The 27,980-nt window shown below is 39.4% G+C and overlaps 1 protein-coding gene across 15 annotated transcripts in view; it reads left to right on the top strand.

Annotated features, from left to right (window-relative positions):
• The window catches only part of Dlgap1 (DLG associated protein 1), a 912,507-nt gene that overhangs the window by 861,550 nt on the left and 22,977 nt on the right, over positions 1-27,980 (top strand). For all 15 annotated transcript variants that reach the window (XM_058586411.1, XM_058586410.1, XM_058586409.1 and 12 more), the window contains one exon: positions 17,929-18,350. In XM_058586411.1, the coding sequence (XP_058442394.1) occupies positions 17,929-18,350 (422 nt within the window). The remainder of the gene's footprint in view (positions 1-17,928; positions 18,351-27,980) is intronic.

The raw sequence follows: 27,980 nt of genomic DNA, 5'->3' as shown, positions 1-27,980 counted from the left end.
TGGCAAGCCTTCTGCCACTAAGCTACATCCCCAGCCCCTGAGCCTTCTTAAGCTCACTCAGCTCCCAGAATCCAGGCAGCCAGGGCACAAACCATCTAGGCAGGAGTTTCAAAGAGTCTATTGTGAAGAACTGACCAGCCTGAGCCTAAAGACCCTCAGCTGCTGACTTCAGGGATTTGGCGAGATAAAAGCCCAGCAGATCACCCTACAGCGAGGATTAGAATGGATAAGCCCCTCCCCAAAGCACAGACTTCTAACCTGGCTTTTAGTGTGCCTCTCAAGCATAAGCAGACAACAACGAAGGATCTGTAAACCCAGGGAGATAAGACAAGGGCCTGAAAACTAGAACCAAAAACTTTAAAGAAGAGCCAGGAAATTGATAGGTTATTTTTGAGAGAAAAGAGAGGAAGAGTTAGTAAGGAAGAGTTCATCAGGAATGTGGGAGTTCTCTCGCAGAAAATTGTCCTATTGGAGGGGGAAGGAATAGAAGTGTTCTTAGACATTAAAAACTAATTAGAGGGCTGGGATCATGGCTCAGTGGTAGAGCTCTTGCCTAGCCTGTGTGAGACACAGGATTCAATTCTCAGCACTGCATATAAATAAAGATCCATTGACAATTAAAAATTAAAATTAAAGAAAAACTGATTAGAACTGAAAAATGCAATGAAGAGTTGAAAGATTAATTTGAAGAAATTTCTAGAAAAAAGTATATAAGTGGATAAGCACAGAAAGAAAATGTAGAATCCTGGAAATAGATAATCCAATCTGACTCAGGGAGAAAGAGGAACACAGAGACGATGCAGAAGGGAAGTAGCTGCTCACAGGTGTATAGCAGGTTTGTGAGAGGCCAGGTACAGAGGAGCAGGTCAGAAAGTCTGTGAAAGATGTCTTCCAGGAAACTTGCAGAAGGCTGAGGATATAACTCAGTGATAGAGCATTTGCCTAGCATGTGTGAGACCCTGGGTTCAATCCCCAGCACAGAAGAAAAAGAAAAAAAAAGACTTGCAGAATATACTTTCATATGTTCTAATGCACGGAGAGGAGCTTTGAGGGTTAAATGCTAAGGGCATAGAAATCAAGCCAATTTTTAAAAAGAAAAAAAATGTTCAGGAATGGAAATATATGATGTCTTAGTCAATTCAAGCTGCTGTAACAGGAATGCCACAGACTGATGGATTAAACAACAGACATTTATTTTCTACAGTCCTGGATGTTAGGATTTCCAGATTGCAGGGTTAGTTTCTTGCAAGGTCTCTGATTTGGTTTGTAGATGGTCATGCCCTGCCTGTTTTCACCCAGTCTTTCTTCTGTGTGTCTACATTCTGTCCTGATCGCTTCTTCATTGAAAGACACCAAGTCATGCTGAATTAGAGCCCACCGTTTGGGCCTCATTTTAACTTCAACATCCTCTCTTTAAAGACCTTATCTCCAAATAGTCATATGCTGAGGTGTGGGGGATTAGAATTTCAACGTATCAATTCGGGGTGGAGGGTGGGGGGAGCAATTCATATCATAACACATGGTCAGCTGTGAACAGTACTTCTAGGCCATAATCATATAGTCATAAAGACTGAGTTCTGAATATTTATCTAAATTTTTAATGTAATAATAATACGAGAATGGAAAAATATAGGGATAGACTGTCAGTGAGGGTGCGTGTGTATGTGTGTGTGTGTGAGTGTGTGTGTGTGTGTGTGTGAGAGAGAGAGAGAGAGAGAGAGAGAGAGAGAGAGAGAGAGAGGAAGGAGACAATGAGGAGTAGGGGTGGTGTGAGGTGAGAAATCTAAATCCTCATCTTTCCTAAGGACCAAAACTAACCTTTTTTTTTTTTTTTTTGGTGGGGGAAGGGTTCTGGGGATGGAACCCATGGCCCTGAAAATACAGATGATTCCTCAAATCACATCATACACATTTTTTATTAAAGTTAATTGACATACAATAAACTGCATATGTAGAGTGTACAATTTGATTAGTTTGGGCATATAGTTTCAAATACAAATATGTAAATGAACTGAGATTATCATTATCATCAAGATAAGAACACTTCCATACCCCACAGAGGTTTCCTTGGAGGGTCGGAGGTGTAGCTCAGTGGTAGGGCGGGTGGTTAGCATTTGTGAGGCCCTGAATTTCATCCTTGGGTCCTTTGAGAATCAGCCCTCTTCCCACCCACGTTTTCCTTTCCTGCTCCTTCTCCTATCTACTTTCAGTTGCTTGTTGGCATTTTCTAGAATTTTTTATAAATTGGATCCGGCAGCATGTAAGTCTCTTTTTGCCTGTTTCTTCTCAGTCAGAATAGCAATTTTGAGAGTCATGTGTGTTTTGCATGCATCGGAAGTTTATTGTTTTCTTTGCAAACTAGTATACTAATGTATGGATATATCACACTTTGTTTACTCATTAACCTGTTGCTGAACAGTGAGGTCATTTCCAGTTTGGAGCTGTTATTAATAAATCTACTATGAACATTTGTGCACATTTACTTTCATTTTTGTTAGGTAAAAATCTAGGAGTGGAATAGTTGGATTTTATGGTAGAAGAATGTCTACTGTTTTAAGAAACATTCAAAGAATTTTCCAACATGGTTATGCATTTTACATTTCCACTAGTGGTATGTGAATTCCAATTACTCCATCCTCTCCTCAACAGTTGATGTGGTCAGTTTTTAAAATTTTAGAAATACTAATATGTATACTAGTGATATCCCAATGTGGTTTTGATTTACATTTTCCTATTGCATAATGATATTGAACATCTTTTCATGAGCATATTTATTATCCCATATATCTTCTATGGTGAAGTGCTTGTTCACATATTTTGAAATAGAGTTGTTTTAATATTGTTATTATTGCTATTATTATTATTGAATTTTGAGAGTATATATAATGGATGTAGGTCATTTATCAGGTATGTTTTGTAAAAATTTCCTCCCACTCTGTGCCTTGTCTTGTAATTCTCTTAATTTAGTTGATGATTAGATGTTCATAATTTCACTGAAGTCCCATTTTTCTTTTACAAATTGTGTTTTCATTATCATTACTAAGAAATCTACCCTAATTCAAGGTTACGAAGATTATCTCCTCTGTTTTCATCCAGAACATTGAGGTTTTTTTTGTTGTTGTTTTTGGTTTTTTTGTTTTTTGTACTGGGGATTGAACCCAGAAGAGCTTTACCACGGAGCCACACATCCCCAGCCCTTTTTATTTTTTATCTTGAGACAGGGTCTCACAAAATAGTTGCTGAGACTGGCTTTGAATTTGCCATCTTCCTGCCTCGGCCTCCCAAATCACTGTGATTATAGTGCCCAGCTTTTCCAGAATATTTTTAAACTATTTTAGGTCCTTTGTTTTTCTCTAGGAATTTTAGAAAGCTTGATAATTTCTATTGAAGATTGCTAGATTTTTGTTGGAGTAGCAATGAGTTTGTGCATCAATTCTAGGAGATTTAACATTGTCACAATAGTTTTCTATTCAGTTCTCCCTTAATTTCTCTAAGCAAGATTATTTAATTTATAATGTAAAGGTCTTATACATATTTGTAGTTTTGTTTGTTTTGTTTTTGTGAGAGTCCTGGGGATTGAACTCAGGGGCACTCAACCACTGAGCCCCAGTCTCAGCCCTATTTTGCATTTTATTTAAGACAGGGTCTCATTGAGTTGCTTAGCACCTCACCTTTGTTGACACTGGCCACTGCACCCAGCCCATATTTATAGTTTTGTCCTTAGATATTGTGTATTTTCCTTATTATAAATGCACTTATTCTTATTTCAGTCTTCAATTGTTTATTGTTAAATTGTAGAATTTTTTTTTTTTTTTTTCATTTTTTAGTCCTGGGGATTGAACTCAGGGCCTTGTGCATGCTAAACACCTGTTCTAACCACTGAGCTACACACCCAGACCTTCATTGATTTGTATGTTAGTCACATATCTTGTAATGTTACTAAACTTGCCTATAAGTTTTAGTACTTTTTGTAGATCCCGCAGGAATTTCTTTATAGACTACATGTTGTTTACAAATAAAGATGAATTTATTTCTTATTTTTAACCTGGATGCAATCAATTCTTTCTCTTGTTTCTTGCACTGGCTAGAAGTGTAATTTCTTTTCTTTTCTTCTTTTTTAAGAGAGAGAGAGAGAATTTTTTAATATTTATTTTTTAGTTTTCAGTGGACACAACATCTTTATTTTTTATTTTTATGTGGTGCTGAGGATTGAACCCAGCGTCCAGTGCACGCCAGGCGAGCGCGCTACCGCTTGAGCCACATCCCCAGCCCTAGAAGTGTAATTTCTTGAGTATAGACATCCTTCCTCTGTGAAAATATTCCATTTTCTACTATTAAGTATGGTATCAGCTTCAGGTTTTTGATAGGTGCCCTTTATCTCATGGAGGAAGTTCTTTTCTAGATGTTAAATTGTGTCAAATGCTTTTTTGGAATCTATTTGTGGAAATATTATATGGATTTTCATTTTAAGACTGTTAATATGATTTTTATGATTATAATTTTTATTATTAATAAATTTTTAAAAAATTATTGCGAAATACATGTAACATAAAATTTACCATTTTGACAGTATAGAATTCAGTGGCATTAAGTACATTTGTAATATTGTACAACCATGACCACTACCTAATTCCCAAATATTTGGGTCAATACAAACAGAAATCCCTTACCCATTATGCAGTCACTCCCCATTCCTCCTGTCTCCCAGCCTGTGGCAAAACCCTATTTCAAAAACAGAAAAAAATAGAACTGGGGATACAGCTCAGTAGTCAAGCACTTTGCTAGTATGTGCAGGGCTCTGGTTTTAATCCCTGATACTACCAAAAAAATTAAAAACAAAACTTTTCCCAGAAGGTAAGTTCCAGATCCAGACAACTTAACTGGGGACTTCAATCAATAAAATAGCTAGTCAAGCACTCTACCACGGAGCTACATCCCCAATACCCCCTTGCCTATTTTTTTTTTTTTTGAGTTGTTGTTGTTTTTGTTTTGTTTTGTTTTATTTCTAAGTGTTTTAGGAGTTCTTTGTTTATTCTGGATACTAAATCTTTCTTAGATTTACTATTTGTAAATATTTTCTCCCATCCCATGAGCTTTTAACTCTCTGGATGGAGTCTTTAAATACACAGAAGTTTTGAATTTTTGAATAAATCCAGTTTATCTATATTTTCTTTTTGTTCCTCATAATTTCAGTGTCATATTTATGAAATCATTACCGGATTCAGGGTCATGAAGATTTAGGCCCTGTATATTTTTCTAAGAATACTACAGTTTTAGCTCTTAAATTTAGACCCTTGATCCATTTCAAACTAATTTTTCTATATGGTTTGAGGTAAAGAGCCAATTTCATTCCTTTTCATGTGGCCATCCAGTGTCTCACACTGATTTTTAAAATGTTAACCCAACCCTGTATTCCTCAGATAAATTCAATATGCCATTATATATAATCCTTTTTAGATATCATTGGTTTGGATGAGCTAAAATTTGGTTAAGAATTTTTGTGTCTATATTCATGAGGATATCACTCTGCAGTTGTCTTACATTGTCTGTATGCCTTTGATATCAGAATAATTCTATCCTTGAGTTAGGAAACATTTTTTTTCTTTTAGTTTCTGGAACATTTTGTGGAAAATTTTTATTATTTTTTTCATAAATGTTTTATTGATTGAAGTCCCTAGTGAAGTTGTCTGGATCTGGAACTTACCTTCTGGGAAAAGTTTTGTTTTTTATTTTTTTGGTAGTATCAGGGATTAAACCCAGGGCCCTGTACATACTAGCAAAGTGCTTGACCACTGAGCTGTATCCCCAGTTCTATTTTTTTCTGTTTTTGAAATAAGATTTTGCTAAATTTCCCCAGCTGACATAGAACTTGCCATCTTCTTGCTTCAGCCTCTCTAGTAGCTGGGATTATCAAGGAATTCAAATTCAATTTCTTTGAGAGGTATAGGACTATTCAGGACATCAATTCCTTCTTGCTTGAGTTTGATAATTTGTTTCTTTTAAGGAATTTATTTCACCTAAATTATCCAATTTTATTTATTTATAAAGTTGCTCATAGAATTGCCCTCTTATTATTTTAGTACCTATAGAATCTGTAGTGATGTCACTTTTCTTGATTCTTATGTTAGTAATATGTGTCTTCATTTTTTCCCCCCCACTCTGGCTAGAAAATAATCAACTTTATAAAGCTTTTAAAGCATCCACTTTCTGATTTCACTGATTTTTCTCTACAGCTTTTTTGTTCTCTGTTTCATCAATTTCCACTTTCTTTATCATTTCCTTAATTCTGTTATACCATGAGTTGCATTTGCTCTTCTGTTTTAGTTTATGAAGATGGATGACAAGCATTGACTTGAAGGTTGTTTTTTTTTTTTTTTTTTTTTTAAGTATTGGTGTCTAATACTATAAATTTACTGTAAATATTGCTATAACTATAGTCTACACATTTTGATATATTGTGTTTCCTTTTTAATTCAGTTTAAAATATTTTCTATTTTGCCTTTTATTTTCTTTTAACCCACAGGCTACTTGGAAGTATATTATCTAGTTCTGAATATTTTGGGGTTTTGCAAGTATCTCTTACATTTCTATTAAGCTCCATTGTTGTTAAACAACATACTGTGTCTTAAACCCTTTAAAATTCATTGGAATTTGTTTTATGGCCCCAAATTGTGGTATATCTTACTAAATATTCTGTGTGTACTTGAAAAAGATATGCATTCTGCTGCTTTTGAGGACTGTGTTCTATAAATGGCAATTGATCAGGTTAATTGTTAAATTCTTCTGTAGTCTCTGATTTATCAATTATTGAGATGGTAATATTGAAATATCTGATATAATTGTGAATTTATCTATTTCTCCAAATAGTTCTATAAGGTTTTGTTTCATGTGTTTTGAAATCATTAAAGTAGGTGTGTACATAGTTAGGTTGTTAGGTCCTTTTGATGAATTTGCCCCTTCTCATTATGAAGCATCTTGTTTCCTCCTGATATTTTTTTGGTTCTCAAAGCTGCCTGTATGACATTAAAACAACAAATATAGCTTTCTTTTCTATGTATTAGTTTGGTATATTTTTTTTCCATTAGAAATATTTTTGTCTCTAAAAAATACAGTTTTCATTGGCAATATATAGAGTCTTCTTTTTTTGGCTGGGGGGAGGTTTCGTGGGGATTGAACTCAGGGACACTCATCCACTGAGGCACATGCCCAGCCCTATTTCGTATTTTATTTAGAGACAGGGTCTCACTGAGTTCCTTAGTACCTCAACATTGCTGAGGCTGGCTTTGAACTTGTGATCCTCCTGTCTCAGCTTCCCAAGCCCCTGGGATTACAGGCTTGTTTTAACTGCAGTAATTAGACCATTTACATTTCGAGTAACTATTGATGTACTTATATTTAATAAGTCTTTTTTTATTCACTTTAAAATTTTACTGGGCACGGGGTGCACACCTGTAATCCTAGCAGCTCAGAAAGCCCAGGCAGGTGGATCGTGAGTTCAAAGCCAGCCTCGGCAAAAATAAGACACTAAGCAACTCAGTGAGACCCTGTCTCTAAATTAAATACAAAAAAGGGCTGGGGATGTGGCTCAGTGGTTGAGTGCCCCCTGGTACCCAAAAATAAATAAATAAACAAACAAATAAATAAATAAAATTTTATCTCATCTTATTTTTCGTTATTTTCTGTCTTTGGGGTAAGTTATCTTTTTATAATTCTACTTCTTTTCCTTTATTATCCATTAACTGGCTAAAATTCATTGCATTTTTTAGGGGCTGCTATAGAGATTACAATTTATGTATCTTTAACTTATCATAATCAACCTTCAAATGAAATTATATCACTTCAAATACAAGAATCTTATGATAGTACACTTCCATTCCTCCACTCCCAGGCTTTTTGCTATCGTCAGCAAACATTTTGTTTCTATATAAATAAGACTCACAAAATGCTGTTATCGTTATTGTTTTAAGTCATATGTCTAGTTTAAAGAGATCTAAATCTGAAGGGGAAAAGCTCTTAATTTGTCCACAAAGTTGCACTTGCCAGTGTTATTTATTCTTTTATGCAAATTCAGTTTTCCATCTAGGATAACTTGCCTTCTCCTTGAAGGACTTTCTTTTGAACTTTCTGATAGTGTGTGTCTGCTGGGACCGAATTTCAATTTCTGTGTATCAAAAAGTCGTTATTTTACCTTCATTTTTAAAAAGATGACTTTGCTACATATCACACTCTAGGTTGATGGCTTTTTCTTCCAAAGAGAAGTACACATACCTGAGTCTTGGGCAGTTTCTCCCCCCAAGTTCTGAGCAGTACTTATGGGAGTCCTGTAGTGGGGCCTGTGCAGATCTCTGAGGTTCTCTGTGTGTAGTTCTTTCTTTTCTCATTCTCTGCAGACCCTAACTTCATTGGCCTCCTTGGACTTCCAGCAATATCTCATTAAATCTGGAAGATAACTCCTGGAAGCTCTCTCCAATTAGTTAAAGAGGCTGTTGGGGGCTTCCTTTGTTTCCATATCTTAGTGATCACTGTCCTTGGTTATTATCTGATGTCAAATGTATTTAACATGGTTATTTCATATATTTTGCTGGTTTTTAGTTTGTCTCAGGTAGTAAATTCAGTCATTCTTACCCCATCTTGTCCTAAAGCAGAAGAAATCCATATAGGTTTTTTATTGTTTTTTTGTTTTGTTTTGTTTTGTGGTACTAGGAATTGAACCCAGGGCCTTGTGTATGCAAGGCAAGCACTCTACCAACTGAGCTATATCCCAGCCCCCATATAGGTTTTCTTAGTCCTAAAAATGAGGCAAATCTACTATTTAGCACTATTCTCTGGCTTGAAAGGTCATAGAATATACTGGAAAAAATACTACATCCCTGGGGGGAAAAAGAGCATTCTAATAAAGAGCTCCTGATTGAAAGAAACTTTCCCTTTCTATCTCTAAAATTTAGAAGCTGTGTACAATTAAAATCAATAACTATTTCCAGTGTAAGTTCTCTGATTCAGCATTCTATGAATATCCCTAATTTTAGAGTTGCATAATGTATGACAGAGACTGTTCAAGTTTAGCCAAGTGTCCTTTCTGCCTATTACCATGGTTGCTATATTGCTGTCATGACTACTTCAGGAATAAGAGATAAGTGTGATAAGTGTGTTGTATGGGGTTTAGCCTTGGGCCACTGGCCTTTTTCAACTACTTTTCATAAAGTTTTCTGATATATTTTGGAACAGTTTATAAAAACAATCATCTTCTGTCTTCACAACTGAAAGTGTTAAGAGGAGATAGAAAATATCAAATTATACTGTAATCCCAGCAACTCAAGAGGCAGAGGTAGGAAGACTGCAAGTTCAAGGGTGACCCGGGTGACTTACTAAGACCCTGTCTCAGTGGTAAAGCATGCGTAGGTCCAAAACCCAGTTAAAAAAGAAAGAAAAAAGGGAACAAAGAATAAAGAAAAATTGAAATTCTATTCTTTCTGGATTCTTTATTGATACTGTTAAATTGACAAGTTAACGTCTGTCTTTAACAGATAAAGAAGGTACTGGTCTCACAATAATTTTCTTTTAACATTTATTTTTTAGTTGTAATTGGACACAATACCTTTATTTTATTTATTATTTGTGGAGCTGAGGATCGAACCCAGGGCCTTTTTTACATGCTAAGTGAGCGCTGTACCACTGAGCCACAATAATTTTCTAGAAAGAGAAATCCAGATTATTTTTCAGATGTATATTTAATATTTCATCTACGTCTTTGTAAACTTTTTTTTAACTGTCCAAAATTTTTAAAGTTTTCTGTATTGAAGATGTAACCCAGGACCTTGTGTATGTGGAGCACAAGCTCTTACCACTGAGCCACACCCTCAGCCTTGTCTGAGATCTTTTTTTTTTGTACTGAGAATTGAATCCAGAGTCCCTTTTTTTATAGTTTATTTTGAGATAGGTTCTCACTAAGTTGCTTAGGGCCTCACTAAATTCCTGAGGCTGGCTTTGAACTCGAGATCCTCCTATCTCAGTCTCCGGAGCCACTGGGATTACAGGCATGTGCCTTCTTGCCTGGCTCTGTCTGGAATCTCATGGGGACTTATCCAAGTGGGAATCAGTGTTGCAACCAGGCCTACGTGCCTTCAGCACCCAGGGAATTAGAGGAAAAAACTTTACCTAGAATATATGGGTGGCAAAACACTTGGAGGTCTCCTTCCCCCATTTATCATCTCCCCACCTGGCCATTCCTTTATTAAAACTAATGTTGCCTAGCAGTCAGTGTCCAGAGCTGGCTTCATGTGTTTGGAGGTGTGAGCAGCCAGATGGAAAGCTAGGATCTTTTCATGTATGGTGGTGGGATGGGAACGGGAGCAGGTGACTTGCCTCTGGTTGGTGGAGCCCCCACTCCCTCCTTCTCTCCTAGTATGTCTTTCATGCATTATGCATAACACTTGGACTTGCTGGGCTGGCATCAAAATGTGCTTATGAAAGACACCTGCCATTCCTGCAGATCTAATGAAAGTAGAGGCTGAATCAGAGGTCGTAAAGTCACACTGTTCATCTGTGATGAGAGCCACCCTCTCTCTCTAGAAGCAATTGCCTTAGTGAATAGGATTATGACATTTTTCTAGTTTTTTTGGTTTTAGTTGTTGATGGATCTTTATTTATTTATATGTGGTACTGAGAATCAAACCCAGTGCCTCACACATACTAGGCCAGTGCTCTGCCACTGAGCTACAACCCCAGCTTCCGATACTTTATTTTTTTTATGTTCTTTTTTTTTTTTAGTTATAAGTGGACACAATAACCTTTATTTTATTTTTAAGTGGTGTTTGAGGATTGATCTCAGGGCCTCACTCCTGCTAGGTGAGCGCTTTATCATTGAGCCACAACCCCAGCCCAACACTTTTGATCCTTCACTCAAATTAACTCTGTTCCCATATGCATTTCCATAGGTAATTCAGTTCTGGGTTTTTAAATCTTCCTTGCTTCACACATTAAAGCTCATGTTTAGGACAAGAAAATAAAACAGTAGCTCTGTTTTCTTTCTAACCACAATGTCAACTGCTACAAAAGATCTCTTTCCATTCCAAGTGACTTAAATGTGCAAATATTTGGGCTTTTGATGATTTGTGATTTTCACCTAAACAGCATATTAAAACAAAAAAAAATCAAAGTTGAAATAGCACATTTTCTGATCACTAGTTCCGGGACCCCAGATGGGGCAGGCCTTTGGCAACCAGCAACACCCCTTCTTTGCCAACCTAAAAGTTCTGGATCCATCCCCACTCTTCACAGTTTCCTTGGAGAACCACATAGCCTAGCACCCACCCTTGATGCCAAGTTAGCAATACCATGACTTAGCAGCCAAATACTCACTTCCTGTGTACCTGAGTTCTAAAGGTATGGCATTCGTGCGTTTCAAATTTCAAAAGCCTGAAACTTGGCACAACTCTGGAGGGACCTCAGACATTTCTCTCTCCCTTCCTCCTTTTCTTTTCTCTCTGTTTCTCCCCGCACCACACACTTTCCTTTCTAGCCTTGGTCCTCCCTTCTTTACATCTTCTCTTCATTCTCTTTCTTTCTTCCTTTCTACAAGTTTTTCAAGATAGTTTGCAGAAAGGAAATGACCATCTGACTGATAAGCCTAGGGCTCCATTTCACCAAAACCAAGACTTTATTTTTCTTTTTTGCTGCTAAGGATTGAACCCAGGGCCTTGTACATGTGAGGCAAGCACTCTACCAACTGAGCTATGTCCCCAGCCCCAAAACTAAGACTTTATTAACAAGTTGTTAGTGAGGCCTCTCCTGCTTTTTGTTCCTATCCTGCTTTTGCTCATTACCTCAGGTAGGGTTGTAGCCAAGAAACGCCTAAGGCGCTGGTTGCTGAAGCCAAACAGTCCCTTCTGGGGCACTTTCAATTCAGGAATGTTTTGTTGAGACTCCAAACCAAGGTTCCTATAGTGACAGCCCATCATAGATACCAGTTAGCACCTGCCCAGATCCTACTGAAAGAAGACTGGCAGCATGAAGGCCCTATCAGAAGCCTTTGGATAACAACTGTAATTATTTCCATTCTTTCCATTTCTTTTATTAGCATTATTAGGAATGGGGAGAATCTTCACTTAGAAAATGTATTCTGTTTTCTTTTGCTAAAAAAGATCTTTAAGAAAAGGAATGATGAACATGGAGGATTTTATTATTATTTTTTTTTAATGTGGTGCTGGGGATTGAACCCGGGGCCTTGTGCATGTGAGGCAGGCACTCTATGAACTGAGCTATATCCAATATGGAGGATTTTAAATAAGCAATGGAAGCTTCTTGTGGGACCGGTTTTAGAGCTGGGCTAGGACCGAACTAACGGCACACGGCACACAAATGGGGAGCAGGAGAATTCTTCCCCCCAGGTTTTAGAGCGAGGGCTACTGTAGACCTTTGTTTCCACCATGCCCTGTTCTAATTTGGAAGCTGATCTGACAAGAAAGAGTCAACTTCTGGGGAGAGCGAGAATTCTCCATCTTCATCTCCTCAGCCCCACATCTTTCTTTTGATCTGTCTTTTGTTTCATATGGGAAGCCATCCTGGATTTGGCACCAGTTACAGGGAGCCATTTCACAACCCACCAGGATGGCTGGGCTTCTGAGGACCAGACACTCTCAGGTCACAGGAAAGCTTCACAGAGGATTAGTTTAAAAAAAAAAAAAGGCCTGAAGTCTCTTACAAAGAATAGCTTTAGGACTAGCATTTTCCATTTGCTACTACATTTAGCCCTAAAAAGCAAGCATTATGTGAATGAGAGAGATAAAGAGGATACCCAGAGGCCAGGGGATTCTGTAGTGAATTTATCTCCCTTAAGTAAGTTTATAGCTTGAGTCTCACTAGTTGGATAACCTGGCAGGTCCAAAATATAAAGATTATAAAAATGCCAAGCAGGGGCTATAGCTCCGTGGGTGGAGTACTTCTCTAGCTTGCTTGAGGCCCTGGGTTCAATTCCCAGTGCCACACAAGCACAGAAGAAAGTTCTAAAGTTACCAACCTCTTAGTTTGTGTTCACTTATTTTGTTTAACCAAAGCCCCATCAAGCCAGGGGGCACAGGAAGCAGCCTCTGCAATTCACCACCTATCTCTTCCTTTGTAATCTGTTATACTGAAAAGTTGTGAGAAGGGTCAGAAAATCCTCTAATCAGAAATATAAACTCATTTCATAGAAGGAGGGAGCTTAAAAAGCAACAGCAGAGGTGAATGCTAACGAGTGACTTTTTTCTCTGCTGTTGGGAACAGATAGGGTATTGTGTTCCATACTGGTTGATCCAGTCTTTCCTCGAATGGTTTTCTGTTCCTTAGGCCAGAATATTGGCCGGCATTTTTCAGAAGTTGTAATTATTACACATTGTGCCTGCAGGGTATTGAAGGACCAAAGAAAGTTCAGGGCTGGAAATTGCGGGTTTGGAAAGAGCAAAGCCACTGGGTTTGGCTTTTAGGTTTATACCGTTGACCAACAACGGGTCGATTCTTTTTTAAAAACATACAGAAATTAATCTTAGTGACACCCTTCTGGGTTCCTATCAAAATTTTAAAACAACTCGATTACACCCTTCCCTCAGAAGGGGACTTTGCACATAAAAGACATGAAACAGTTTTGTGGAGCAGAACATTCTTTGAAAGCTCTGGGTGGAAGAAAGCACTTGCTTAGGGGACTTAATTGATAGAAACTAGCAGCCTGGACAGGCTGCCTGAGTTCAAAGGCACCGCTTTTAATCCCAAACCATTTTAATTTTACTTAACTTTTATTTCTTTCTGGGTGACTACACTGCAAACTTCTATTAATGTACTGCCAAGTAATTTTTCTTAAGAAGGTGGATACTTTACAAGATCCATAGCCAGGAGACGGCTCTCAGGAATGCTGGTAGTACAGTGTTGTGTAGATAAAAACAGAGGCCAGGGAAAAAGTAGGCCATTCTGTTTTATATGTGGAAGGGATTCTGTCTCTGGCAAGTGTGCCCTGATGGAAAACAACCAGGGACTAGTACTTCTGTAAGCCTGGAAATGTAATGCCTCTGGCAATACATGATCTTAAGAGACTGAAGCCTCCTGTTTTCATAGTTGGGATTTCGTGTTAGTAGAACAGCCAAATGTCAACCGTTGCAAGGAGCCTCATCCAATTCACAGGCATGCAGCTGGAGAGAAAGCTCAGCTTCAGGAGATGACATTTTACGTTTTGGGGATGAACAGGAAGAATGCAAAAATAGCCTCCTGCAGCCAAGAAATGAGCAGCTCTTGGAAGAAGCCCTTGAGCAAAATTGTTCTTCCTTTCCTTGCTAATACCAGGGACTCACCACATGGCTTGCAGACTTGCACACGAGGCGATTTTTTATTTTTATTTTTAATGTTTTTGACCCATCTGAACATTGAAGAATTTACAAAAAGTAATAAGGTGTGATACTTTTGGTGGAAGCAGTTTCTTTTTTCTAGTTATAGGTAGTCAGTAGACCTTTAGTGTATTTGTTCATTTTTAGGCAGTGCTAAGGATCGAACCCAGCGCCTCACGCGTGCTAGGCAAGCACTCTTCCACTGAGCTACAACCCTGGCCCAGAAGCAATTTCTTAAAAACAGCAAACAGTGAGATGAGCTGACTCTGGCAGCTCTATCTTCATAAAATAAATAGCGGGATTCACAGTATATGTGATCATTCTGACATCCTAAAAACTAACAGTGGTCAATACAGCAGTCACTTCTCTTCCCTGACATGTATTCTCTAGGGAAAATAAAATGGATTTACTGAGATGACTTGTATTCTCTCCTTTCCAAGATTCCCAATCTTTCTTCCATGTTGCACATAACTACTTTGCCTGTGTGGCGCTGGCCATTCTATATTTATGATAGACTCGAGTACTGAATTGTTTTTTGTTGTTTGGTACCAGGGATGGAACTCAGGGGCACTTAACCATTGAGATACATCCCCAGCCCTTTTTATTTTTTGAGACAGGGTCTCACTAAGTTGTTAAGGTTGGCCTCGAACTCGTGATTCTCTTGCCTCAGCCTCCTGAGTTGCTGGGATTACAGACATGTGCCACCATGCCCAGCTTACAGTATCGATTTTAATTGACTTTAATAGGATGGTCCGGGATAATTAAGGAAAAGCATTTAATCTGGTATATTTAATATTGTTAGATATTGTCAAATGCACTGTCCTTTAAGGCTAGTACTGTTGAATATGAAATATTAATTGAAAATCAGCTGGCAGACAAACTCTCTTAAAATGCCATAACCATGAATTTTCTTAAGAAAATGTACCATTTCACATCATTAGATGGCCACTATCAAAAATCGGGAGCCAGGTACACTGGTACACACCTGTAATCCCAGTGGCTCGGGAGGCTGAGGCAGGAGGATCGGGAGTTCAAAGCCAATCTCAGCAAGGGCGAGGTGCTAAGCAACTCAGTGAGACCCTGTCTCTAAATAAAATACAAAATAGGACTGGGGATGTGGCTCAGTGACCGAGTACCCCTGGGTTCAATCCCTGGTACCCTCCGCCCCCCCAAAAAAATTAGGAAATAGGCCCAGTGGCACATGCCTGTAATCCCAGCAGCTCAGGAGGCTGAGGCAGGAGGATCTCAAGTTCAAAGTCAACCTCAGCAAAAGTGAGGTGCTAAGCAACTCAGTGAAACCTGGTCTCTAAAATAAAATACAAGGGGCTGGGGTTGTGGCTCAGTGGTAGAGTGCTCACCTAGCGAGGCCCTGGGTTCGATCTTCACCACCACATAAAAAATAAAACAAAGGTATTGTGTCCAACTACAACTAAAAAATAAATATTAAAAATAAATAAATAAATAAATAAATAAAATACAAAATAGGGCCCCAGAATTCAATCCCTGGTACCCTCCTCCCCCAAAAAAGAAAAATCAGGAAATAGCAAATCTTGATGATGTGGAAAAATTGGAATCCTTGTGAAAAGGTGGTGGGAATATAAAATAAATGAAAAACAGTTGCCAGTTCCTAAAACAAAACAAAACAAAAAAACAGAATCACCATATGATCTAGTAATTCTACTTCTGGGTATATATTCAAAAGAATTGAAAACAGAGTCTCAAAGAGATTCTTACACACCCCTGTTCACAGTGGCATTATTCACAATATCGAAAAGGTCAATTTGAAAGCAAATGTTCAAAGGAATAAATGGATAAACAAAGTGTGGCACACATATATATTATTTATTATTCAATATTAAAAAAGGAAAAATTTTAACACACATAACACGGATGAACCGTGAAGACAGTGTGCTGAGTGAAATAAGCTAGTCACAAAAGAACTCATACTGTATGACTCCCCTGATGTGAGGCACCTAGAGCAGTCAGATTGATAGACTCAGAGAACAGGTGGTGACTGCCAGGGGCTGGGGGAGGAGCAAGCGGGGAGGTAGTATTTGATGGGTACAGAGGACAGCTGGCAATGAGAAAATTCTGGAGATGGATGATGGTGATAACTGCACATGAGAGGTCAATGTCCTGAATGTCACTTAACAATGGTTAAAATGGTAAATTGTATGTTTATATTTTATCATAATCAAAAAATGAATGAAATATTAGACCAGAAGTTATTTTAAAAAAATAGAGTGGACCAGGCATGCCCAGCAATTCGGAAGGCTGAGGCAGGAGGATTCCAAATTCGAGGTCAGCCTCAGCAACTTAGCAAGGCCCTAAGCAACTTAGAGAAATCTTGTCTCAAAATTTAAAAAATTAAAGGGGGGCTAGGATATAGCTCAGTAGTATAGCATCCTGGATTCAATTCCCAGTACAGAACCAAAAAAACAAAAAAAAAGACACAATGCAGCTTCTGGTGGACTTACCTTCTCTCACTGTTAACTACCTGCTCCAGAGGCCAGGGAAGCTTTTGGTGTATGTTTTTGTCATTTTGTTTCTTGTTTTGAGTGCTAGGGACTGAAGTCATGACCACTGAGCCACATCCTCAGCTCTATTTTGTATTTTATTTAGAGACAGGGTCTCACTGAGTTGCTTAGTGCCTGGCCATTGCTGAGGTTGGCTTTGAACTCGAAATCCTCCTGCCTCAGCCTCCTGAGCCCCTGGGATTACAGTTTGGTGTATGTTTTAAATCACTTCAAGTCCACACTTTTCTTGCTCCTATCTGAGACAGAGTTCATTGTTGTCTTCCTCTTCCCCCAGAACCTCCCACCTTCCACAAGCCCTCGCCTTCTTTGAGGGTTCAGCTAGAAAGAAATACATGAGGCTCTTTGGTTGAGAAACACGGATCCCATGAATATCTATGGAAAATGCCAGATTGACTCTGTTGTTTTGTTGTCTTTTATCACCTGGGAAGAAAAGCTGAAAAATTAAAGGGACAGGGAAGGGCAGTCATGGAGAACTCTAGAACTGTAAGCTGGCTTTCTCCCCAAAGGCTTTTTGAACCACATTATAATGATGACCCTTGTGAGTAAAAGCCAGTGGATTCTTATGAAGAATAGAGGTTTTCATTTGAAGGGGAACCTAAAGAAACTTCAGCTTGCTTTCAGGAAGTCTTTTTTTTTTTTAAGTCTTACTTAGTAAGAGTTGACCCTAGAAAAATGCAGGATTCATGACAATGTTGGAATTGACTAGACTGTGCCCACCCTACCCCACCTCACCTTTTCTAAGCAAATCACACAGACTAAGATATAATTGAATTATTTCCTTGCCCACCACCAGCCTGGTTTTCAGGATTTAAGCCATCCCAGACTTGGAGAGGAGTTGAGTACAGGATGTGTGCTGACTTTCCACTTGTGAAATCGCTTTAGACAGGCTCTCATATCTAACAAGGGTGGGAGATTTGCGTTCATTCCTTTAGGTCGAGGGCGATCAGCAGGTTTGCATGGAGGGTCCTCACACATCCAAGAAAAGCAAACTGTAGTTTGGCTTCAAGAAACGTCCTGGAACTCAGTCTCTCTATTTTCCAAAGTTTCCGCAGGTTCACTCGATCCAACAGCGTGACAACGGCGGTGCAGGCGGACCTGGACTTCCATGATAATCTGGAAAATTCTATGGAATCTATAGAGGACAATTCGTGTCCCGGCCCCATGGCTCGGCAGTTCTCCCGGGACGCCAGCACCTCCACCGTCAGCATTCAGGGCTCAGGAAACCACTACCACGCCTGCGCAGCCGACGACGACTTTGACGCGGATTTTGACCCCTCGATTCTGCCTCCTCCGGACCCCTGGATTGACTCCATCACCGAAGACCCCCTGGAGGCCGTGCAAAGGTCAGTGTGCCACCGGGACGGCCACTGGTTTCTGAAGCTTCTCCAAGCAGAGCGGGACCGCATGGAAGGGTGGTGCCAACAGATGGAGAGAGAAGAGCGGGAAAACAACCTCCCGGAAGACAGTAAGTGACGCTGCACGCGCATCTGGACCCTGGGGGCAGGGGGAGGGTCAGGGGTCAGTCACGCCCTGGGCTTGGCTGTTTTCTTTCCTGCCAGTTTCACCTGCTGCATCTTGGCCATTTCACATAGGAAACCAGAACAGGTGGAAGAGCTAGGCAGTTGCAACCCAGAGTCCAGAAGCTTCTGTGCTGGGCAAGAAAGAGAAACCTCTGGGCAGACATCACTCTTTCTAGCTCTAGATCTATGACTTTTCTTGTCTTCTCAGAAGAGTACCAAGCTCAACATGGTAGCTCAGTCTCTACCCTGGTCTTCCTTCCTCAAGAGGATCTAGAAATGCTACTGATTCTTAGGGGGTTAAAAATAATTCTAGGCCAGGCATGATGACACACATCTGTAATCCCAGAGGCTCAAGAGGCTAAGTCAGGAAGGCAACTAGAGTTCAAAGCCAACCTTAGCAAAGGTGAGGCGCTAAGCAATTCAGTGAGACCCTGTGTCTAAATAAAATACAAAATAGGGCTGCGGATGGGGCTCAGTGGTTGAGTGCCTCTGAATTCAATACCTGGTACCAAAAAAAAAAAGAAAAGAAAAGAAAAGAAAGAAAGCAATGCTAAACCAGACATAGTGGCACACTGCTGTAATTCCAGCAGCTCTGGAGGCTGAAGCAGAAGGATTGTAAGTTTGAGTCCAGCCTCAGAAACTTAGCAAGACCTTGTCTCAAAATAAAAAACAAAAAGGGCTGGGGATGTGGCTCAGTGATAAAGTACCCCATGGTTAAATCTTCAGTACCAAATGCTGATAATTACTATTAATAATAATTCTAACTAGTTTCAAGATCCATAGATATATGAGCATTTATAATCTGTAGAGTTCTTTTATTTTCCTACCATATTAAAATGAGGATAATGTATAGACCAATAGAAACCCATGCTTATTGCATTTTTAAACCTTGTTAACATGTATTTTGTTTGTTTGTTTGTTTTTCGTTTTTGTACTGGGGATTGAACTTAGGGGTGCTTTACCACTGAGCACATCCCAGCCTTTTTTATTTTAATACAGGGTCTCACTAAGTTGCTTAGGACCTCTCTAAATTGCTGAGGCTGGCTTTGAACTTGTGATCCTCCTGTCTGAGCCTCCTGAGCTTTTGGGATTTTAGGCATATGTCACCATGCACTTTTTTTAGGTTTCAAGGAGGCAAACCTTCAGTCACTAAAGTAATCAACACAAATTCCATTTTAGTGGTTAAAATAAATGATAAAATAAAATGAGTGATAAATAAATAAAACAAATACTAAAGACCCCCACTTTCTTGCACATCATTATTTTTAAACTTGGCCTTTTAACAACAATTCCCATTGTTAAAAGAGAAAAATCACCACAAATCTGGGTTTGCAGATCTTAATAGGCTTTATCTGCAATTCTAGAATCAGACAGCAATCTGAGCAAAAATGGACAGGTTCTACCTATGAATAGAGAAAAGGAAGTGACATACAGCATATGGAAGTGAGGTTCAAAGTCAGACACATCTGCTTACATCTGTCTTATTTGAATGTGTCTTGAAGAGTTGGCTGCTCTTGATTGAGACTAAGCCACATGTTACAAGAGTAAGTTGCAGTCTTCTTACACATCAGGTTAGGTCACAGTTCATTATGTTCAGAGGAAGCTCCTGTCAAACTTTCTTTTTTTTTTTTTTTTTGTTACCAGGAATTGAACCCAGAGGCAGTTAACCACTGAGTCACATCTCCCCTGTTTTATTCTGTATTTTGAGATAGGTTCTTGCTAAATTGCATAGGGCCTCACTAAATTGCTGAGGCTAGCCTCAAATTTACAATCCTTCTGCCTCAGCCTCTTGAGTCATTGGGATTACAGGTATTCTGCATCACCCTTGGCTCCCACTTCTTTTTATTGGTGCATTATGGTAATATAACAGAATTATATTATAGGTATACAATGATGGGATTTGTTACATATTTTTACATACAGCCAATATAACAATATAATTTCTGTCAAACTTAATTTAACACTATTAACAATTGATAAAGAAAAATTACCAGATTATTCAATAATGAGGTACATTTTATACATTTTCAACAACTTTGAAATTGTGATATGGTTTATAATCAGTGTGTATTTTAATGTCATGTTTTAATTTTCCTTTAAAAACTACTATTACTAAATTAATGGTGGATCCTCCAACTGATTGATTATATTTTTAAATCAAAATAATGTAGTGGTAGGCAGAAAGCCTGCTTCATTTCATATGGGAGCCATCTAGAATGTGTTGTCATGATATAGGTTTTAAAAATTGTTTTTTAAATAACCATTTAACTTTTTTTTTTTAAAGAGAGAGAGAGAGAGAGAGAGAATTTTTTTTAATATTTATTCTTTAGTTCTCAGCGGACACAACATCTTTGTTGGTATGTGGTGCTGAGGATCGAACCCGGGCCGCACGTATGCCAGGCGAGCACACTACCACTTGAGCCACATCCCCAGCCCCCATTTAACTTTTTATCATGAATATATCTAAAATATGCATAAAAAACATGGCACGGTGGTTCACGCCTGTAATCCCAGTGGCTCAGGAGGCTGAGGCAGGACGATTGCAAACTAAAAGCCAGCCTCAGTAATTTAGCAAGGCCTTAAGCAACTCAGAGAGACTCTGTCTCTAAATAAAATATAAAAAATGGTTATGGGTGTGCCTCAGTAGTTAAGCACCTCTGAGTTCAATCCCCAGTACCAATAAATAAATAAATAGAATTTAATATAATGAATCCCCATGTACTCTTCACCCAGTTGAACAAGTGGTAAGTCTTATTTTCTTATCTTCCTCAATTTGTTGTTGTTTTGCTGGATTTTTTTAAAAGGAAATCAAGGCATCATGTCATTTCACTAAGTAGATCACAGTGATAAAAGACATTTACTAAATATAGACATGCATTATCATCCCTACCAAAAATAACTATAATTTCTTTCCTTTTAGTTGTGGGTGTGGGGAGGGGTATGCTGTTGCCCAGGCTGGGCTTCAACTCCTGGGCTCAAATGATCCTTCTGTCTCTGCTTCTCAAGTAGCTGGTAGTACAGGCACACACCACTGTGCCTGGCTCACAGTAATGTCTGAGATCCAGAATGTAGTGAAAATCATGTTTGATAGATTTACTAAATGCACCAAATTTTTTGCATCAAGAAGCAGTGCGTTTTTCCATGAGGGAATTAATTTTTATAAAAATGGAGTCTGGAAAATACCAGCAGGCCAAGGGATTTCCTTCTTCACCTATTTCTTGTCTTTATGAGCGAGTTAGGAAAATCACCACAAATCTGGGTTTGCAGATCTTAATAGGCTTCATCTGCAATTCTAGAATCAGGCAGCAATCTAGAGCAAAAATGGGCAGGTGCTACCTCTGAATAGAGAAAAGGAAGTGACATACAGCAAATGGAAGTGAGGTTCAAAGTCAGACACATCTACTTACATCTGTCTTATTTAAATGTATCTTGAAGAGTTGGTTCTGTCAAGTTCCTGTGGCTCTTTCATCTTATGAATGCAAACAACTTGGCAATGGTAAAGGAATGCCCTTGACATTTGCCTCTTTCAGTACCAAGGCAGAGTCACTTGAGTGTCCCTTCATGTGCACAGTTACCTCATTTATCTGGTAGCATTGCCAAGCAGCAGTGGGTTAAGGTGGGGATGGATTAGGGAAAGAATGTCTGAACAATGGCATTATCTTATACCATCTTCTTGTAGACATACCCCAAATTTACTGGGTTTTCCCAGGAAAAATGCCATTCTCTAAGGAGCAGTGGCATCTGGTACTGCTCTCAACAGGACAAGCTTTCGAGTTTTAATTCATTCAGCTCTTTAATTCAGACTGGTTCTATCTCTCCAGTCTGCTTCTAAGAGGACCCAAGGAAGCCACTCCTATGATATTTTTCTTTCTTTTTTTTTTGCAGGGGGAGGAGGAGTGGGTACCAGGAATTGAACTCAGGGACACTCAACCACTGAGCCACATCCCCATCCCTTTTTTCTGTTTTATTTAGAGTCAGGGTCTCACTTTGAGTTGCTTAGTGCCTCCCTTTTGCTGAGACTGGCTTTGAACACTCAATTCTCCTGTCTCAGCCTCCTAAGCAGCTGGGATTACAGGCGTGAACCACCGTGCCTGGCCCTGATGTTTTTCTTGAGTTGGCCTTCCAACGTGAGCCTGGTTCTTTTTCTCTCAACCCAAATATAAAATGATACATGAAGTTAGCCATTGTATGAAAAATTAAGAGACCCTTCCTTGAGACTCATAGAACAATGAAAACAAGTTGATGTATTTTCATACAACTACATATAGAAGGAGTTGAAAATCTTGCCAGAAAACCAGGTTCTCATCTGTGTTTGTGAGAAAAGAGAGGCATATTGGCATCTTGAGATGAACATTACCAGTCAAGTCCCCAAATAATGAATATAAAGGAATTGCCCAACCATGTATTGTTCCAGGCTGAATTTTCCGTTCAGGCCAAGTTGACTCCCCAGTTCTTCTGAAATATGTTGTGCATTTGTCTGTCAGGAGCTTCAAACATTATTTTATAACAGTCTGCTGTTAGGATAGTGGGTTAGAAGGTAGGTGTTCTGTCTTATTCCTCTTAATAAATCTCTAGCCTCTCTGACACATTGTAGGGGACCATTAAATGAATATTTGAATCCTCAAAATATTTTGGAAATTTTGTTTTACAAAGTCTTTTACTTAGCAAGCCTTTCTTCCTGATTAGCTAAAAAGTACTCAAAAACTAGTATAACAAAATATCCTAGATTGGGTAATTTTTAAACAACAAACATTCATCATTCCCCATTCTGTAGGTTGGGAAGTCCAGGAACAAGAACTGGCAGAATTTGGTGTCTGGTGAGACTCACTCTCTCTTTTTTTTTTTTTTAAAAGAGAGAGAGAGAGAGAATTTTAATATTTATTTTTTAGTTTTCGGCGGACACAACATCTTTGTTTGTATGTGGTGCTGAGGATCGAACGCGGGCTGCACACACGCCAGGCGAGCGCGCTACCGCTTGAGCCACATCCCCAGCCCCTGAGACTCACTCTCTATTTCAAAATGACGCCTCTTGCTGTGTTCTCTCATGGTGGAAGGGATGTACAGGTTCCTTCAGGCCTTATTTAGAATGGCACTAATCCTGTTTGTGAGGGCCCACCCCACTGTAGGCCCTATCTCTTAATACTATCACCTCAGTGATTAGACCTCAGCATATGAACAAGGGACACACACATTCAGACCACAGCAAGTGACTAGCAGCTGTGCTTGACAGAGCTGCAGGGACATATGTTTCTGAGATATTGAGCTCTTTGGATGAGGGCAAAGATTTGGCAGAAAGACAAGGACACATGCCACAAAAGTGATACTGAAGTGGGGCTGGGGATATAGCTCAGTTGGTAGACTTCTTGCCTTGCATGCACATGGCTCTGGGTTCAATCCCCAGTATCATACATACACACAGGAAAAAAAAAAAGAAGAAGTGATACAAAAGATGAATAATCTAGATGAACCTCCCATGCGCTTTCCAGCTATCAAGATACAATTCCACGGCTGGGATTGTGGCTCAGTGGTAGAGTGCTCGCCTAGCTTGCACAAGGCGCTCGGTTCGATCCTCAGCACCATATAAATGTAAAATAAAGATATTGTGTCCACCTAAAACTAAAAAAAAAGATACAATTCCATTTCACAAACACTTGAAGATCTCCATTTTTTCATTCTGTGAAGAAATACAAGCTTCAAACTGCTATGATTCCAAAATTCTCACTGGTATAGCTGCAAACTCCCAGGGCAGAGTTACCCATTTGAAATGAGGCAAATCCAGATCCCTGAAAATCTGACCCTAAGCAGTAGCAACCCTTCACAGCAGAGAAGGGAGGATGGAAGCACAGGAAAGAATATTCATCTTGTCCTTAACAATGTCCCTGACATTAGGCTAGAGACTTTGACAGGTGCTGTTTTATTTGCCCTCAAAACGGCTCTCTGGCGGTATCTTGTCCAAGGTCACAGAACACAGAAGTGTCTGATAGAACAGATACAACATGAATAACATTTGACAAGATAATGATACTTTGTGTGGCTTGGCACTACCCTGGGTAAAGCTCTCCACACATATCTGCCCCTGGTTCCTTGGCAACCACCATTCTGTTCTGATAACCGGGCCTGGTGTTCAGAGGGCCTTTGTTTTACTGAGTCTCTGATTTAACCTTTTCTCTTTTTTATAAGAAATTGGCAGGGAAGAGCCAAGTTCTCAGTAACCAGTTTTTGTTGGCTTATTTGTTTGTTTTGAATCTGTAGACATCACAAAAATAGCTTTGACAAAGAGGTCAAGTACAGTTATCTCTCTCTTTTTAGCCAAGCTACTTCATATGCTCTTTGGGTCCTATATAAGGTGGAACTCTCTTCAGGGTGATGATAAAGGTAGCTTCCTGGAGGTTAAATCCTTTTTTTTTTTTTTTTTTTTTAAGTACTGGGATTGAACTTCTTAATAATATTCTCCCAGGAGATGTGATCTTCAGAGTTGTTATGGAAAGATAAATATGATAGAGTGAGAAAAAGGAAAATTCTCATCATACTTTCTCAATTTGTTTTGTGGGGTATTGAATTTTCCCAATTTTTAAGTATTTTTAAATGTACTTAGCACCTCCAATGCCCTTAAAAATGGTAGGATGCAAGGTACTGTGGCCAGTGAGTTGGGGGACTAAAGTTCCAGGTCAGCCTAGGCAACTCAGTGAGAGCCTGTCTCAAAATAAAAATAAAATGAGATGGGATGTGGCTCAGTGGTACATGATGCCTGGGTTTAATCCATAGTATCAATTTAAAAAAAAAAATTATTGGGCTTTGGGTGTAGCTCAGTGAAAGAGCACTTGTCTAGCATGCCTGAGGTATTAGATTCCATCTCCAGTACCACAAAAAAAAAAAAAAAAAAGAAAGAAAGAAAAAAGTTAAAACAGTAAATCTGTTATATATTTTACCACAGTCTAAAGAAAGAAAAATTACCCCTTCTAAAGGCTGCAGCACTGGAGGGTATCACCATTTCCATAAAAATGTAAGATATTTTATTAAATGTCTTTTTAATTTCAAAATATAGTATGTCCACAGGAGTGGGGCAAAAGTTTGGTAAGGAATCTATTTGTTCAATGACACCCTGGATTACAGATTTGGCATGTGGTGTAGTTATCTTTTTATAATAGAGGGTTGAGGAAAAGATTGATTTCATTTAAATAATTTCTTAGTTATCAATTATTTTATGATGCTGTTAATCTTACAGGACCTTCTAGAGATACTGTTTCTGGCCTGGAAAACACTTTTCCTAATATACTTGGAAGTGACTAAATGTATTACCCAGGGAAGATAAAAGAAAGAAAAAAAAAAAAGCACTCAGTGTGAGCAGGTTACCTCAAGTTGTCTTTGCAAAAGTATAAACATAAATCCTGTGTGGGTCTGTGGAGCTATTATTTTCCCTGATAAAAGCAAAGCAGAACAAAGACTTTAGTTCTTGTTTTAAACCTTCACCCCTCACAGTTGATAGTAGGTTTTTTGGCTTGATAACAAAATAATGAAACTGCTGTGAGCAAGGGTCCCTCCAAACCATGGCAGTTGACAGAATGCCTGTTCCCTGGGCTCTTGAAGTAAAATGATACAAGCTCTTCTCAGACAATGAAGCTCTTGTGTGAAACAGCTGTCTCAGGGAGATGGCTCAGTGCTATTTGACAGTGGCTTGTATGTTACATAGATACGTCTGGTATTATCTAACCGGGAATGAACCGGCCAGATGGAACCGAATGCTTGTAACTAGGAATGCAGTCTGGCGGGGGAGGGTGGGGACAGGCTCAGATTTCAGTGGCCCAAGGATGAAATAGCAGTTGATTGTACTTCGAAATCTATCTTTGCCTCCTGCATGGTGGACAACTTATAAGCAGAATTTTCAGGCTTTATCTGAAATAAGCTGATAGACCTAGAACCTGTGTGTGGGAGGCAGACTCTTTCCACTTTAATTTTGCCTGGTAATAGCATCCAAGTTAGTGAAACTTGGCCTTCCTTCCCCCAGAAGGCTTGTGAGCCTTGGCCGGGAATGGGGGGAGCTGGTGATGAAAGCCACAGTGGGCCTTTGCCTGGTTTCAGGTTTGGTTACGGAAGCTGTGCACAGTCATTATTGTGACTGGCTATCAGTGCGATCACCAGGCTTCGTCTGCCTGGGATTGCCTCTTCTGTGTCTGTGCAGCCCTGTGAAATAGTGGGCAGCAGACAAAGCAGCTCTCTATGAGGTCTGCCATTCATCCGCCCCCAGCACTGCTAAGCAGAGCACCCTGGGTGCATCCTAGCTGCTTTTGGTTTTATTCTCATCTTACTTTTGAAGTGAACCTTCCAAAGGTCTCTCCCCACCCCCACTCTACACTACACAACACACACACACACAGCTGCATAGTCTCTTTTATAAGTTCTGGCCAACCTGAAATTAGTGACCACAGAGGAAGTGGCAGTCATGAAAAGGAAATCGAATGTAACGTGCCTTGTGTTTAACTTTTGAAAATGCACCATTCATTTTACTGATGCCAGAGGGAGATTGAGAGCATCCTCTGTGGGTGTGCTTTGTGGGAATGGTGTGCGGAGGCTGAGGAGGGCATGGAGGCAGGAAGGGGTGAAGTTCAAGGCAGCACCAGGCCTGGAAACCCATCTGTTCCTGGGCCTTGGAGTTCCCTTTCTTCCAGTGGTCAGTGAGAGGGGGACTGACTGCTTTCTTCAACAAGAACTATTTCTGTGGAATACAAATGCAGCAAGATTTCAAACCCAGTGCTCTTTTCTTTTATATTGTTGAAGAAAATCATGTAGATACAGAAGGTAAAAATAACTCAAATGCTGCACCCACAATACAAATCACTCCTGTGTTCCCACAAGCTGCGGGGATTTGTCAGTAAGCAAAGATTTACCAGTAAACAAGCAATCAGTGTGCTCTTCTGGAAACCTGCTGGGTGTCCTCTAATTCATTCAATTTTGACCCCGTCTACCTAGAGAGAGGTTGCAGGTCAGTTCCCAAGGCTGCCTCACTTTAGATGCCACTCACAAGTTCCACGTTGTGGGGCTGGGGATGTGGCTCAAGCGGTAGCGCGCTTGCCTGGCATGTGTGCGGCCCGGGTTCGATCCTCAGCACCACATACAAACAAAGATGTTGTGCCCGCCGAAAACTAAAAAATAAATATTAATAATACAAGTTCCACGTTGTAACCTGTGCTCTGACAGAGCGGCTGTGAATCTGGGTTCCCACAACCCCCTCTTCCAGTTTAGTAAATTTGCTTGAATAACTCATAGAACTTGGAGGAAACACTTAACATTTATCAGTTTATCACAAAGGTCATTACAAGGGCAAGAGATGAAGCAAAGACTCAGGCAGGAAGATTGCTTGAGCCCTGGAGTCTCAACACTATCCCCCACACCAAAAAAAGTTAGGTAATTAAAAAAAAATTTTTTTTTCCATACAGGAGTCTTATTAGTAAAAGAAGGTTGCACTTTGGATTCATATTTCTACTTATATTGGCCATGAAGCAGTATGTCATACATATTACATAAGCAAATAAAAGACCGTTTAGAGTCTTTGAAAGTTGAATGAAATGAAATTAGCT

The sequence above is a fragment of the Marmota monax genome, unplaced genomic scaffold (genome assembly GCF_021218885.2).
Source record: "Marmota monax isolate L192 unplaced genomic scaffold, Marmota_monax_Labrador192_F-V1.1 WCK01_AAM20220418_F8-fsc00103, whole genome shotgun sequence".
In the NCBI taxonomy this organism is placed as follows: Eukaryota; Metazoa; Chordata; class Mammalia; order Rodentia; family Sciuridae; genus Marmota; species Marmota monax.
Note: the sequence above shows the minus strand (reverse complement) of the source record. Positions and strands in the feature narration are given on the sequence as shown.